This window comes from Bradysia coprophila (genome assembly GCF_014529535.1).
Source record: "Bradysia coprophila strain Holo2 chromosome IV unlocalized genomic scaffold, BU_Bcop_v1 contig_5, whole genome shotgun sequence".
NCBI lineage: Eukaryota > Metazoa > Arthropoda > Insecta > Diptera > Sciaridae > Bradysia > Bradysia coprophila.
The window spans coordinates 4,862,951-4,877,087 of record NW_023503374.1 but is presented as its reverse complement, the minus strand read 5'-3'; the positions used below and the strand labels follow the sequence as shown (position 1 = coordinate 4,877,087).

Here is a 14,137-nt window from a genome sequence, read left to right as displayed (position 1 = left end):
GGTCACTGGTAGTAATAATATCCGAATAACCGAAAACCGTTAAAGCACTTTTGAATAGAGAAAATTCATCACCAGCAGTTGGCAGCATAGTGAAAACACATTTTTTTTCGAGTGTTTGATACCAAATCTTTTACTTCATTTCGTTATATATATATCGCTCACTGATCAGCATTTTCTACTTTATGTCGCACTGGGATGGATGAACATATCTTTACCATAAACCCCATCTCCCAGTCCGAACAAAAACTTTTGTTTATCACACACATTGTCTGCCCCGACGGGTCTCTGTGAATGTCATTGGATAATCTTCGGTAAAATTCCGTAACTAGTTTCGCTAAAACTATAGGTGTTGATGAAGGCGATACTGACGAAGGAAATCCTTTCAATTCACTTAGACATCTCTGTAGTTCAAGGTCGGTGCTAAGAATTTTCTGCCATGTAGCTGATCTCGTCATTTTCGGCTGACCGACATATGGCGACGTCCTCAACGTCTCAAATCGTTCAATAACTCCACGACAATGGAGTTTATGTTTGACTGCTAGCAATTCTGACTCTAGATAGCCACGTATGACCATTTCTTTTTCCAGATTGACGTCCTTACTCTGAATGAGTGCGTTCTTACTATCAATGAGAGCATCTTTGCTATGAATTAGCGCGTCTTTGGTTGATAACATTTCTTTCAGTAATTTCGATTCCAATTTTATAATCTCGATGTCTATGGCCGTTTGGCTCTTGCGTTGGCCGAGTTTCGACGAATCGTCAACGCTGGTTTCACTGGATAGATGCTTATTCTCTTTGAATTCATCGGTAGCAGCGGATGTATGTTTATGGACAACGATTTGACGAAGCACATAATGACGATAGGGCTTGAATCCTTGTTGAAATGTGCGTACAACCTTCAAAGAATATTTTCAGAATAATTTCCTTTCACATTAACAGAATCTATACAAGCCTACCCGTATTCGCAGTGACATTGTTTTTTGGAAAAGCACTTCACTCTATACTAGCAATTAAACAAAATGAAAACTCTTATTGGTAAACAAAAAGAAGTTCAAAAGATGAGAAAAACGAAGAAAATTCTTGTTATGAAATAGTTAAAAGCTCAACGAAAATAGTACATTTTCTACCTTGGTGTATATTTCGACAATAACTTCGTATGTACAATTGTATATAACGAGCGCCAGCGAGTGTATATACAATTGTACATAAGAAGTGATTCGAGAAATATACATCAAGGTAGAACAATGTTTTATCTCCTGCAAGCTGATATTTCATACATTAGCGAAATAACCACAAAAATTTGAATTTAAAATTAATTAATTAAGCATGTTGTTTTAAAACGCATTCACAACAAAAAAAAAACATCATACAGAGAATCCTTTATTTACTTACTCACACACATATACTATCCACCTCAACATTTCGTTCAAATCACATCATTCCGACTACTCTGATTATTTGATCGATGTAGAAGTGACTAACGAACCACTACCGACACCAATTGCACCTCGTTATGTGATTTGTTGGTGTAGTGGTCAGCATGTTTGGTCGATATGCTGCTGGTCCCGTGTTCGCTTCCGCCGTTCGGCGATTTTTTTTTTTTTTTCAAATATGTAGATGGAAAGTAAATTTACCCTAGGTGGGTTATGTGTGAATTATCCAATCGTATAGGCTGTGGTTATGTATGCGTTTGTGTTTATATGCAGAAACGCGTAATGTATGAAATATCAGCTTGCAGGAGATAAACTATTATTTAATGTCTCTCCGATGCCAGATGTTTTTTTGGCATTGAATCTCTGATTAACACCATCTCAATAATTTTTGCAAATTGAGTCTACTGTTTGCCAGTGATTTATTTATAAAATTCAATTTAATTGCATGCAATGTCTCTCACTAGAGAGGGTATTGATGCATGCAAATGTGTCTACCTCTGTGTTAAAAAAGTATAATGAAAAAGCTACGAATTACGAACAAAAGTCTCGTCTATTGTTCATTTGTCCTTTTTCTCTGTTTTGTGACGTGGGCGGCTAAATGCAAAGTATATAAACATATACTTTGGCTAAATGTTTTCGCGCAATTAGAAAAGATGCATACGCATTGTGCATTAGTCTTGAAAGTCAAGGATAAATTTGTGCATCGAATTGTTGAAATTTTTGAATAATCAAAATTTTTTTCGAAAACTCAATAGATTTGTGGTAATATGATGTTGATGACTTATTTCACAGCTACATGAACTTTGTTCTTTTTTCACACATTTTCATCAAGTTCCACCCGGACTCACTCTGTAACTTAGACTGCCAAGTACTTTCAAGCACAGGATTTGGTGTTTACTAAAAATAAAGGAAACTTACGCCACAATTTTCCAGTACTTCATCCTTTGCCTTCTATTTTCTGGTGAAATACATTTACTCTTGTAAATGTCCATGACATGTCATAGCAGGGAAGTTGGTTTACAAAAGAATTATGTAATGCAACGAAATAGACTGTTTATGATCAGAGCGAAGGTTATAACTTGTCTTGTCTTTCATAATTTTTACATATCCCCCAAGGCAACTTAAAAAAAACCGGTCCAAATTATGTTTGCTTCTATCATAATAACAGTCTCTTGTCTCTTGTACAAAATATAGTAGCATTACATGTGAGAGTTAGTTTCTGTATGTTATAGTAGGGCTCACTAGTTGAACAAAATACATTTTTTGGTGCATTTTGGGATAAAAGCATGAATTTTTTACCATTGATAAATATGCATTTGGGGATTCCAAAGCGATTAGGAGACTTTCAAAAAGTGACCTCTAGCGCCATCTACATCCGGTTGAAGTTTTCGATGCAGAGGTAACTTTGATGAATTTCTGTGTAGCGGCAATCGAAGCTACACAGGTGATATAGGGCTCAAACGAAAGCTGAAGGTTCAAAGTTTTTTTAGAGCAGAAAAATTTCAAGAATTTTCCGTTTTTCCCACAGCTTTTCCAAATTTTCTTAAAAATGATATTTTAAAACTGAAGTAAAAGTTACAGCCTGGGACAGTCAAAAAAGTGCATTTTTATTCTATACGTGTTTCATCGATTTCAGCTGTTTTGCCATTGTAATTTGTATTGTTAAAACAGCTGAAATCGATAAAAAATCATAAAAATACACTTTTTTGACTGTCCTTGGCTGTAAGTAATTTTTAAAATTGGTTGTAAAAAGTTTTTTTTTCGCTATTATCGATGCACGTTCAGTTTCCAAATTTACAACGATGAAAAAGTTTTTGGAAGTTCCACAGGTCAACTAGTTTCAGTTCTCATCGAAAATTTGGACCCTTTTGTATAGCGAATTTTTTTCGATTTTTTTTCCGTAAATTTAACAAGACTAGAACTGGGAAAGCTAGACATGATCTAAAAACAAAATAAAATCAGTTTTTCGATTTTTAAAAAAAGATTGAGTTCCCGAAATCTGCTAAAATATGCAAACTTTCCTCCTTCGGCGAACTTTGACAGACCCAACAAATTCCATAAACGCCTCAAACAGCACCAGATTACTTTAAACGCTTAGCAGGGACCCTAAGCTTTCAAACGATGCCAAATACTCTGCCTCCGGACCAAAATGTATGACTTGTGATGTGAGTTATGTGGTTGGACCCAATTTCAAGCAAATTTCGAAATATATGAGAGGTAAGTGGAAAAGCCGAAAAATTCATTTTTGGATGGATATTGATAAGAAAACGGAAGCTGTTAAAAACTGATTGACCTAAAATAATTAAGATCGTTTTTGTTTTGCCTATGACAAAAATAATGTTTCAGTCAAGAGGCGCAAATTTTGAACTTCAAAAGGTGATATCTCGCACCTGGCAAATGCTTATGGTTAGATCAGTGGATACAGACATCAAAAACAGCAAAATGCGTGTACTTTTCTAAAATTAATACTTTGCTTTCGAGTGAAAGAACACTATACCCAACAAAGTATCATGAACCTGTCACTTCTGTGGCAATTGGGGTATAATTGTAAAGCTAGGCTAAGCCTCTACCAGGGCATCCATAGTCATTCGCCTGGCCTTTGACAGAAACATTATTTTTGATATTTTCGCACAGCGGTACAGGACATGTAAGATATTACCAGCGTTACAATAGTACCACTCTTTTAGTTCCACTTTTTTCGTAAAAGGAAAAAGTGGAACTATCTTCACGACGCATATATGCAGCGTTACAATAGTTTCACTTTTTCCCTTTTACGGAAAAAAGTGGAACTAAAAGAGTGGTACTATTGTAACGCTGGTTAAGATATTTGTGCTTGCCTTGTATCTCCTGGACAATACCTATCCAATGTATGTCCATAGCCCGTATGAATGAGAGAACAATAGGTGGCCGACGACCATTCTTGCCCGAGGATTGGTACGCTCACCCTAGCGGGTAAAAGGAAAAGAATAGTTATTTTCCTCACGAGGCTTTTTTTTAGCAAATGAGAGGTTTCTAGCACGAGCCGGAGGCGAGTTCTGTAAGCGAATTAAGGTTAGGAACAACGTTTTTCAACACTAGTTAGGAAAACAAATATTTGAGCACCTGTTTGTTTCCTATCTCCTGCAGAGCAAGGCAGTCTGACAAGGAAGTATGCAAGGTGGTCATTAACCCACTTCTAAAACTTAAGTAGTGTCTAGTTCAAGGCATATTTTTGGAATTAAATTCTTAAAAATTCCTAAAATATTTTCAAGAGCTATTTTCAATGAATTTTATGGAATTTTCAAGAGTTTCGTTCCAAAAATAGTCGACTGCCCTATAGTGTGAATAATTGTCATTCAAATTTTGGATTTAATTTTTTTAAATTATTTATTGTAAAATCTGAAATTGACGCAGTTTGCTTATATTTACATCATTCTTACGCACTAAATTGCATATTAAATATAAAAATTGCAATACAAAATTTTCAAATTCATACGCAGCTCTCAGAGCCAATAGAATTGACACAATAATTTCATTTAAAAAAAAAATTTAATAATTGGAAACTTATCGTCTTACGTTTGGTTTTTTTTACGTTTTTCTTTTCTTTTTTTTATTGTATATATTACGTTGGAACACTAAGTAAATATCAATCAAATTTCTCTTGATTTGGAACACATACAAAGAATTTCGCACAAAATGTATTTATACTCTGTGACATGTTCGTCAGAAAATCAATCGGTCGATGAATGGTGGCATAATAAACTGGAATTCCCGATAAGATAATGGCTGTGCCGATACCAACTTCAAGGGCCGACTTATAAATCGACGATATCACAAGAAAGCCGCACGTCAGTAAATAAATGCATGGAATGAGCAAATTCACTTTAATCGGCCGAGTCGTATCCGGTTGCTTTTTCCGCAGCCATAACAGACCGGACACTGATATCAATGTGAACAGAGCCTCGACAAAGCTTACATAGTTAATTAGCACATAAACGTCTCGGATGAACAACAGTATTATCGTTAGAATGCACATGAATATTAGCGATGGAATCGGCGTTAGGCAATTTATGTTGATCAGTGATATAGCTGCCGGCAAATGACCATTTCGGGCACCGACGAAAAATAGACGAGATGAAGCGAATATAGCGCCGTTCAGCGATCCGAATGTTGAGCATGCCACGAATAGAGGCATAATCCAGGCGAACCAGCCCAGCATTTTGTTTGCGAACGTGACCTGAGAAAATTGGAAATTGTTAAACGATCAGCCGTCTATCATAACATTACGGTGCTTGAACATAAAACGCGCCACTTCGGCTATTCCATTCAACGAAAGCTTAGTAATAACAAAGAGAGTTCTACTTACAGCCACAGCATCTGAAGATAAAATGGAATCCGTACTGAGTACTGCAAAGTACGCAACATTTGTGATCACATAAATGATAGTTACTAAGGGCATGCTAATGCAGATAGCTCTTGGAAGATTTCTGTAATATAAATAAAATGAATTGAACGATAGGTTCTACAGATCAAAGCTACCGACTATACTCACTTGTACGGATCTTTGAGCTCTTCAGTTACGAAATTCAAATAATTCCAACCGGAATACGAAAATAAGCCACTGTAAAAGGCCAATGCTATGTATCCAGGCGTTGTTTTGGAACCCATAAAGGGATCTTCGAAATTCTGTGTATTTCCACTACACAACCACCACACACCAGCTGCGACAATTACCAATAATGCTAAGATTTTTGTTCCTGAAAGACGAATTTCGATTTAATTTGGGTTGTTTCAAGGCACCGATTCATTTACTGTATCGTACCAACCTGTAAATATGTCAGTCACACGGGTCACCCATTTTACATTGTAACAGTTGATAACGGTCAGAAGGCCTGCAAATCAATTGTCCATCAATACATAAAATTCATCTCGATCACGACCTGAGTCTAGTTTCACTTACACGTAATTACAGCTGCTAACAAGCGTACAGCTTCAATTGGTGCATCGCAGGTTGGCCAGAAAGGTTGAAGTAAATATTGAGCAAATGTTAAAGCAGTAATTGCATTCCCAGTTGGTACCAGAATTAGTAACGCTACCCATAAGTATAAAAATGCAGGCAATGGACCGAACGCCACACCTATATACGCGTAATCCCCACCGGACTTTGGTATCATCGTTCCTATGCAGAAGAGAAAAAAATTGAAAAAAAAAATCGTTTGGGGAACGACATCTTGACTAGAGTTGATATGGAATCGCGTCTAATGGCATCTTTCTTATTACTTTTTACTCACCTAATTCAGCATAGCATAAAGCGCCAACCATACTCAATATTCCCGAGCAAACCCAAACGATCAGCGCTTGACCGATTGAACCGGAATAATTGATTACACCTTTTGGCGACACAAAAATTCCCGCACCAATGATAACACCAACAATAATCGCCACGCCATCAAGCAATCCCAGTTCTTTTTTCAATTTCACTTCGCCGCTGGAAGAGTCATCTTTAGATGATTCGCCCTTCTCTTCGAAAACATTTTTCGGCATCAAATTATCACCAGCCGTAACACGCGCCATTTCTGTAACAAAATGATAGAAGAGAATTAGTATCTTAGTCGAAGGAAGCGAGCTATTTAATGGACAGTGCAAGAAGAGATTTGATTTACTTCAATTCAGATTTTTGAATCTTCCACAGACGACGTCTTTTGATAAAAAAATTTTGATTGAGAGATAGGTACGAAATCGTCCCTGCTGTAATACGAGCCCTCTCTGGACTTTTCTTTTGTTCCTTCGAGCATACATAAGACCAAAGGTCATCGCTCATTTTTGTTACTTTCCTGTCTCGATTACTGGATGATATACCCATCCGTTAAAGGTTACAGATAACGAGACGAGCCCCTGATTCGCACCGAAAAAAATACGCAAATTGTCTGCAAACAAATGCATACCCAATCGTTCCCTGTGAGTTTTATCAACACAATTTCCTAGAGTGTGTTGGTGGGTGTTACAACGCATTTGGATGATTTAACTAAGAGACATATTATACGTCCGAGTAAAGATATATTTTTTGTCCGCCATTGAAAGCGGGTCAACATGAATAGAACTAAAAATACGACATCCCAACAAAGTATCTACTCAAGCTTATAGTTATCAATTTGTGAATTAGTCAAATTGATAACCTTTTCTGTACATAATTTCGTTTAACAAGGCGCTTTTGTATGCTTTATAATGAACATTTGGAAAAATAATGTTTTATTAGCTGTGTTTTGGTGCCTTATCATGAATTTAAACTGACCTGAGACGAAAGAGAATTTGTCAGATGATTCGGAAATTTTTGGCAGCTTTAAAAAAAATAAGATCAATGTCTGGTCAGAGCACGCACGAACATACAATATGGCTCAGTGCTTACAGATTAATATTAAAATTCAAAACAATGCGATGGGAAAAATGTTTATTTTATAGAAAATGAAAATATTAAACAACGAAACAACAACAAATCAGCACAAAATACTTGGCGTTCAAATACTTATTCGCATCATTGTTCGCTTATATAGTAAGAAGAGCTACTACTGCTACTCTATACGTTCAGCTGATTCAGCGAAATTCAAGTAATAATACGTTGAAATTCCGTCAATATGAAAAAGAATTTCGAATGCACTCAATGCACTCTAAGCATTTTTGTGCACATTTTTTTATATCAATGTCTTTACAGCATGTGCTAACCGATATTTTGAAAAAAATTGGGACTTTAAGTACTCCGTCTGCTTTCGCTATAAATAATTTTCAACCCGTCCGGTTTTGATCTACAGCTTTTCGGGCTGCATCGTTTTAGTCTTCCGCCCTTTGACTACCGATGTAGAAAGTCAACGGGCTGAAATATACAGCATAAAAAGATGTAGAGCCCGAGGGGTTGCTCACTTTGATTTACCAAAAATTAATGACAATTTTTCATTGATTTATCACGACTTGTAGTTATTATGTTTGATCTGGTTAATGAATAGTTAATCAATCACTGCTAAATCATGGTAAATCAGATTAATCAAAAAGAGTGAGTAACCCCTCGGTAGAACCAATCCATTTCCGCCAATTGAAAATTGTTAATAGCAGTCAGGCATCTCGAACATGCGTTTGAAAATGCAGACCTTCAAGAAATGATTCACGATTCATCACTTTCAACCTAGGATGGCGGTTTCTCATCAACCGTCATCGAAAGAGTCGACAACTATGTGTATCTTGGCCACAAGTTAAAACTAGGTCTAGACAGCAGAGGTCAAAAGAAGGATTGGTTTTGGATGGGCAGCGTTCGGAAACTTAAGATGGTTTTTAAAAGTAAAATGAACAACAGTCTGAAAAGGAAAATGTTTGATTCGTGTGCCCTACCGGTGTTGACATATGGAGCGGAAACGTTAACACTAACGAAAGAATCCGAGAATAAGCTCAGAGTAGCACAAAGAGCAACAAACGAAAGTCGTAGACGTGATGGAAAGGATAGCATCCCTGAAATGGAATTGGGCAGGACACATTGCGAGAATGACGGACGAACGTTGGCCCACCAACGACACGACCAATGGACAGACCACCAGAAAGATGGACGAACTCGATCAAGCCAACAAACGGGCAGCAAATGGCAATGGATCGTTCAGAATGGAAGGCAAAAGGGGAGGCCTACATCCAGCAGTGGATATCAACGGGCCGATTAAGAAGAAGATCTTCTAGAAGAACCTACGATGAACCTAGACTCTGAAAGTTCAATAAATTTGTCTTCGCACCAGTTTGGTTGAAATTATCTTCGAATTGATACAACTTTTGCAAATTACACATTTCGGAAAAGGATTTCCCATCACAAGTAGTAAATGAGTTTTAAACAAACAACTAAGTTTTAACTGTCGCCACACTTTGTTTGTTTGTTTTTTTTTCTGCTAACGATAAACACAATTTATATTCCATATACAGACGAGTCCCAATCATACGGGTAATCTTTTCGTCTAAATTCAATCATTATGTATATTTACTATACGCCTTTGATAGATCCGATGCCGGTTACATGGATATATAATGATTAACTCGGTTGAAATTTTTCAAAATCTAAATTTAGTCAAAATAAAACCGTCGCAGAGAAATTCATAATTCGTTCCGATGCTGCTGGTCTTTATTGAAATGGTGGAATGGTAACCAATTAAGTCAATCGTACAAATCTGCTAGTATGTTCATCTATTTAATATAATTGATTTAACAGCAAAACTGAAGTTTATGCTTCTCATATAATTTGATTGAACTCAGTTAACATTATAGAGAAATAAAACGGATTAATGACATAAAAATATTGATTCAAAACACAAACTAAACAATTTCTGAATCAAATATGACGTTTTTTTGTCAATTCAGGGACGAAATGTAAAACTTTTGTTGTCATTTGTGGGAAATAGTTATTTATGTCACACGATGTGTATTGCAACACTCGGCCTGCGACTTCGAGTGACAACTTATGCATCTAGTGCCTAAAGAATAATTTATAATTTGGTGCCATAAATCACTAGTTGTCAACTCTCAGTGACGAAACGTTAAACTTTCCTCCGCTTTTATGGAGAAAAACTTTTTTTTTCAGCTCGGTGACATGGCAGTGATGATACGTGCGTTGTCACTCTCTGTCTGTGACCTTACTTATATAGAGGGATTCTTTTGAATTTCGACTGACCGAAATCGGTGCTTTTTTTCGGGACTTTTTGTTATACATGACTTGGTGGCTAGGCCCCAAAACCAATCTCAGATATTTTTGATCTTCCATACTTGGCTGGTGGTCCGGATTTCATTTCCGTAAGGTGACAAGGACACGGGCGCGTATGGATTCGTTGGAAAGCTGAGATCAAGTACAAAAAATTTGATCGATGAAACCTCGGTGAACTTTGACGAGGGCTGTGACCTCACTATTGCAATTATTTGAAAAAGTTATTGTTTATTATGAATGTGGAGGACCTCAGCTTTACAGCTACATATTTAGTAGTTTGGCACGAGACTTCGTAACAGATAAAAACTGTGTGTTCCACTCCGCCTGAGGCTGGTTTTGGGGCCTAGGCACCAAGGCCCGGAAAAAAAGCGCCGATTTCGGTTAGTCGAAATTCAAAAGAATCCCTCGCTCATAGTGTCCAAAAAAGCATTTATCACTCAGTAGCAGAAATAACTATCTGTAGTTTTGATTGATTGAGCTGTAATCGTAGTAATTTACAAATTGTTTGAGTGTATAGCAACTGATAGTAAATCACAAAATATTGATATTTATAGACGATGATAGACAGAAGCGAAAAACCGGATGAAAGGATGTGATAATTATCTGACCAATCAAAAAACAATGCGAAATGTTATTAACATCAGTCTGAACTGATCATTTCTTTTCAATATGATGGAACAGCAAAACGATTTCGATTAAACATTTTCAGTATACAACCTGCTCGTCTACCGAAAGTTTTATCATACGGAGAGCGAAACATCTCATAATTTTCGAATATCATTTTTGTTTTGATATCGCAACATTGTTAATCAAATTAATCGCTTAACTGCTTTAAATAGTAATACACAACAATTCACTGACCAAGCTAATTTTAAATTGTTTGTTATTATTTCGCGCAAACACTACACCTCTAGTCTATAAAATGTGTTACAAAAAAAACTGTGCGTAACTGAATGTTTGTCATAATCTCCAACAAAGTGTTTCTGATGATTTACAATAAATTGATGAAATAATTATACAAATGGAACAGATAACGTGCTATCGATACTTGCATTTACGACAAATGACAATTTTTTCGTACTACAATTATTCGATAAGGCAACACAATGGATATAAAATTTTGTTATTGATGGCCTGGGGTGTCAATATAACGAACAGCGCGTATTGTATAATTCGTGTTTTTCCATTTGATATTTCTTCGACTTACAAGAATCGATTCTTGCTGTGGCATATAATTTCTTGCACATTGTGTTAATCGAGACCCGTGGGGAAGAAGTTAATTTCTTTTTCTCTCTGTCGATTCGATTCTTTATTTTTTTTTTAAGTCATTTTGCGCCTGCAGAACACTTTTTTTTTTGAAGATTTATCTCCATGGTAATGCTGTGCGAATTTAATCAAAAATTTTACGCGCATTTGTGGGCATAAATTACACGTTTGAATATATTAAATATACTCTCAGGCCAACATTGTATATAAACGTGAAAGTGAATTTATATTTGTGAAGAAGAAAAAAAATAATCATCATCTCGCACGCACACCAGGTGCTAACAAACTGATCTCAAACGGTAATGTATTGGTGAATAGAATGTGTGGAATATATTCTGAAATGTTTATCCAAATTCAAAGTGATTTGAAAGACAAAAGATCACTCTCCTAATGAATTTATTGAATGACAAAATGTTTTCTGTATTATAAAAGCCAATGAACCGAAAGAAATCGCATTTTATAGAGTTCGTAGATCCTCCGGTTATGTCACCAGATATATCATAATGTTGTCTTGGCCTATCAAATTAATTGAATGGAAGCTATAAAAATGTCATAAATGAATAAATCTCTTTGTCCATCAAATTGGTAAACTGTTGTACCATATTTGCGAAAGTACTAAGATAAATAGTATGCAGGCTAACACACGGCGGTCTGTCTGACGAAAGGTCGATGTTCTTTTAATAAACACTCATAATATTTACAATAATTCCACTATGTGTAAACAATTTATGTAGAACAGGGGCAGTGAGTTTTTGCAGCAGAAAAGATCTGTTAATCTGATCGGAGGAATAAACAAACACGCAGAAGAATAAAACTGCGGAAACGAATTAGATTAGCTGAGATATTAGCTTGACAGTTGCGTGAATAAAATCCCATAAGAACTGTCAAGTTACGAACTCTTGAGAATTGAGGTTCTGACCCCATAACTGATTTCCTTTGCAATTTGTTATGTGTTTGGTCACGTGTTTCGGATTTACTCCATTACAAACTCAGAATCAGAATGCAATCCAAAAACTTTCTTTCCTCCAATGCAATAATGATCTTATCGTACTCTGAACTCTCTTCGTTCTAAAACAATGCGGAATTTTACTGATAATAGAAAGCGATACATAGTTGGAGTGGCTGTGATGTAACTCGTTGATAAGATGCATTGTTTTGTAATTAAGAACAAACACCTCTTCTTGAGCTAATTTAACTGCTATGCCCAAGCGAGCAATGTATGCGTCAAGATGTTACGACTTTAAATGTAAAAAAGGAAGAAAACACCACCCGATAATATTGATGCATGTTGACCTATTTGGTAATTCAAATAAGCTGGAACGATCCCAAGAGCCAATATATTTTTCAAGTGTAATGTCTTGCTACTCAGTGCAACTAACTAATTCCCTTCCAAAATGTGTCCAAACCATCGTCACCTAAGACGGATCTTATTAATAAAAAAAATCCACCCCACAGAAGCACTCGACGATAGGTTTATTGGTACTCCAAATATCTGAACTAAAAACCATTTTTTTATCGCTTTCCTATCTATGCAAACGATGACACAAGAAATTATGACAGACAATAAATTCTCTGATATTTTTAGCTTGATTAAGAGCAGTGTTACGGATGTACGAACACCTTAAGAGCAGAATTTTCAATTCGTTTGATACATATAGGTTTCAAGCCGGTAGAGGCGGTAGAGAGTGAAATCAGTCGCAAAGTAGTGAAATATCAACTTTTTTATGATTTCTGAATGGCAAGAAAATGTTTCTTTCGCAAGAAAACGTTCCGTTTTATAATGCTGCACTTCACAAGATTAAGTTGAACTAGTTTTCAGCAAGCAGAGCAATAAATTTCTTATTCGAATTTTTGAGACAATTATTTTCGTGACGACTAGCAATTTATTGATCTTACAACTAAAATGCAGATTGTGTGTGCAAATGAATGTATGTACACGTACAGTACACTGAACGTACATGATTTCATGGTCTCGATTTCTACAATCGCAATTAAAATGTTGCAACGTACTTTCGCAGATCATTAATATTGCAAAATATAGTTTTCTACAGTGACGAGCCGTCCAAATATAACATTTTGCGGTTCATTCTAAAAATCCTTCATGTAAATGTTCAAAATGTCGCATAATCCCGAAATGGGGTGTGGGAAGTGTGTTAGTAAAGCCGAAAAATATAGTCAGGAATGCGTACTGCGCAAAGCATTTTGACAGGTTAAAATGACACGCGAAGCTTTCATTGCACACAAAACAACCAGACTGTGTCGTCTTACCTTCCTTTTTTCCGATGCATTTTCGGTCAGACATTTTGGTGTCATTAAGGACATTTTACTACACTTGTTACCTGTGTCAAAGGCACCGCGGTTGTGTAGTGTTTACACAATTTTGTTGAAAACATTTTTTTTTTGAATTCAAGATACATATGGTGTTGATGGCACAAGTTGCTTTTAATATATTTATATGCAAAATAGGTTGCTAAGATGGTATGAACATCTGGATAAGGGTAATGTCGAGAGTAGGTGAATCGGTCGAATGGTTTTGGATCAAAATTTGTACGAATATGAATTGGGTTCGTCGTCGTGTATGCAAACGAAAATCAATTAATTTTTATCGAATTGGCAACAATTAATTGTTATCGCTGACTCGCTAATTATTTTCCACCATTTAATTGCTCATAGCATCCCCTATTCGCACGCCGAAAATAGCAAAACCATCCAAATATAATATTAAAATCAAAACACA

At 36.1% G+C, this 14,137-nt stretch overlaps 3 protein-coding genes across 5 annotated transcripts in view; 1 reads left to right on the top strand and 2 right to left on the bottom strand.

Moving 5' to 3' along the window:
• Positions 1–87: 87 nt before the first annotated feature.
• On the bottom strand, positions 88–1,106 carry LOC119071794. Its single transcript, XM_037176859.1, has 2 exons — positions 957–1,106; positions 88–896 (listed from the first exon to the last, which is right to left on the bottom strand). Exons 1-2 carry the CDS (start codon positions 972–974, stop codon positions 159–161), a joined length of 756 nt encoding a protein of 251 aa, XP_037032754.1. The 5' UTR covers positions 975–1,106; the 3' UTR covers positions 88–158.
• Positions 1,107–4,795: 3,689 nt separating this feature from the next.
• The window catches only part of LOC119071747 (Y+L amino acid transporter 2), a 10,123-nt gene continuing 781 nt past the window's right edge, over positions 4,796–14,137 (bottom strand). For 2 of the 3 annotated variants that reach the window (XM_037176780.1, XM_037176781.1), the window contains exons 2-7: positions 6,704–6,988; positions 6,373–6,591; positions 6,239–6,304; positions 5,965–6,169; positions 5,779–5,899; positions 4,796–5,649 (exon numbers count right to left, since the gene is read on the bottom strand). In XM_037176780.1, the coding sequence (XP_037032675.1) occupies positions 5,059–5,649; positions 5,779–5,899; positions 5,965–6,169; positions 6,239–6,304; positions 6,373–6,591; positions 6,704–6,986 (1,485 nt within the window). In that variant the 5' untranslated portion in view covers positions 6,987–6,988 and the 3' untranslated portion in view covers positions 4,796–5,058. Of the gene's footprint in view, positions 5,650–5,778; positions 5,900–5,964; positions 6,170–6,238; positions 6,305–6,372; positions 6,592–6,703; positions 6,989–13,668; positions 13,790–14,137 lie in introns of those variants that run through there. The other variant, XM_037176779.1, reaches the window with a different exon arrangement.
• LOC119071737 (high affinity cationic amino acid transporter 1-like) overlaps positions 11,293–14,137 on the top strand; it is a 24,550-nt gene continuing 21,705 nt past the window's right edge. The window contains exon 1 of the mRNA XM_037176768.1: positions 11,293–11,699. The gene's annotated coding sequence lies outside the window, so the exon portion shown is untranslated. The remainder of the gene's footprint in view (positions 11,700–14,137) is intronic.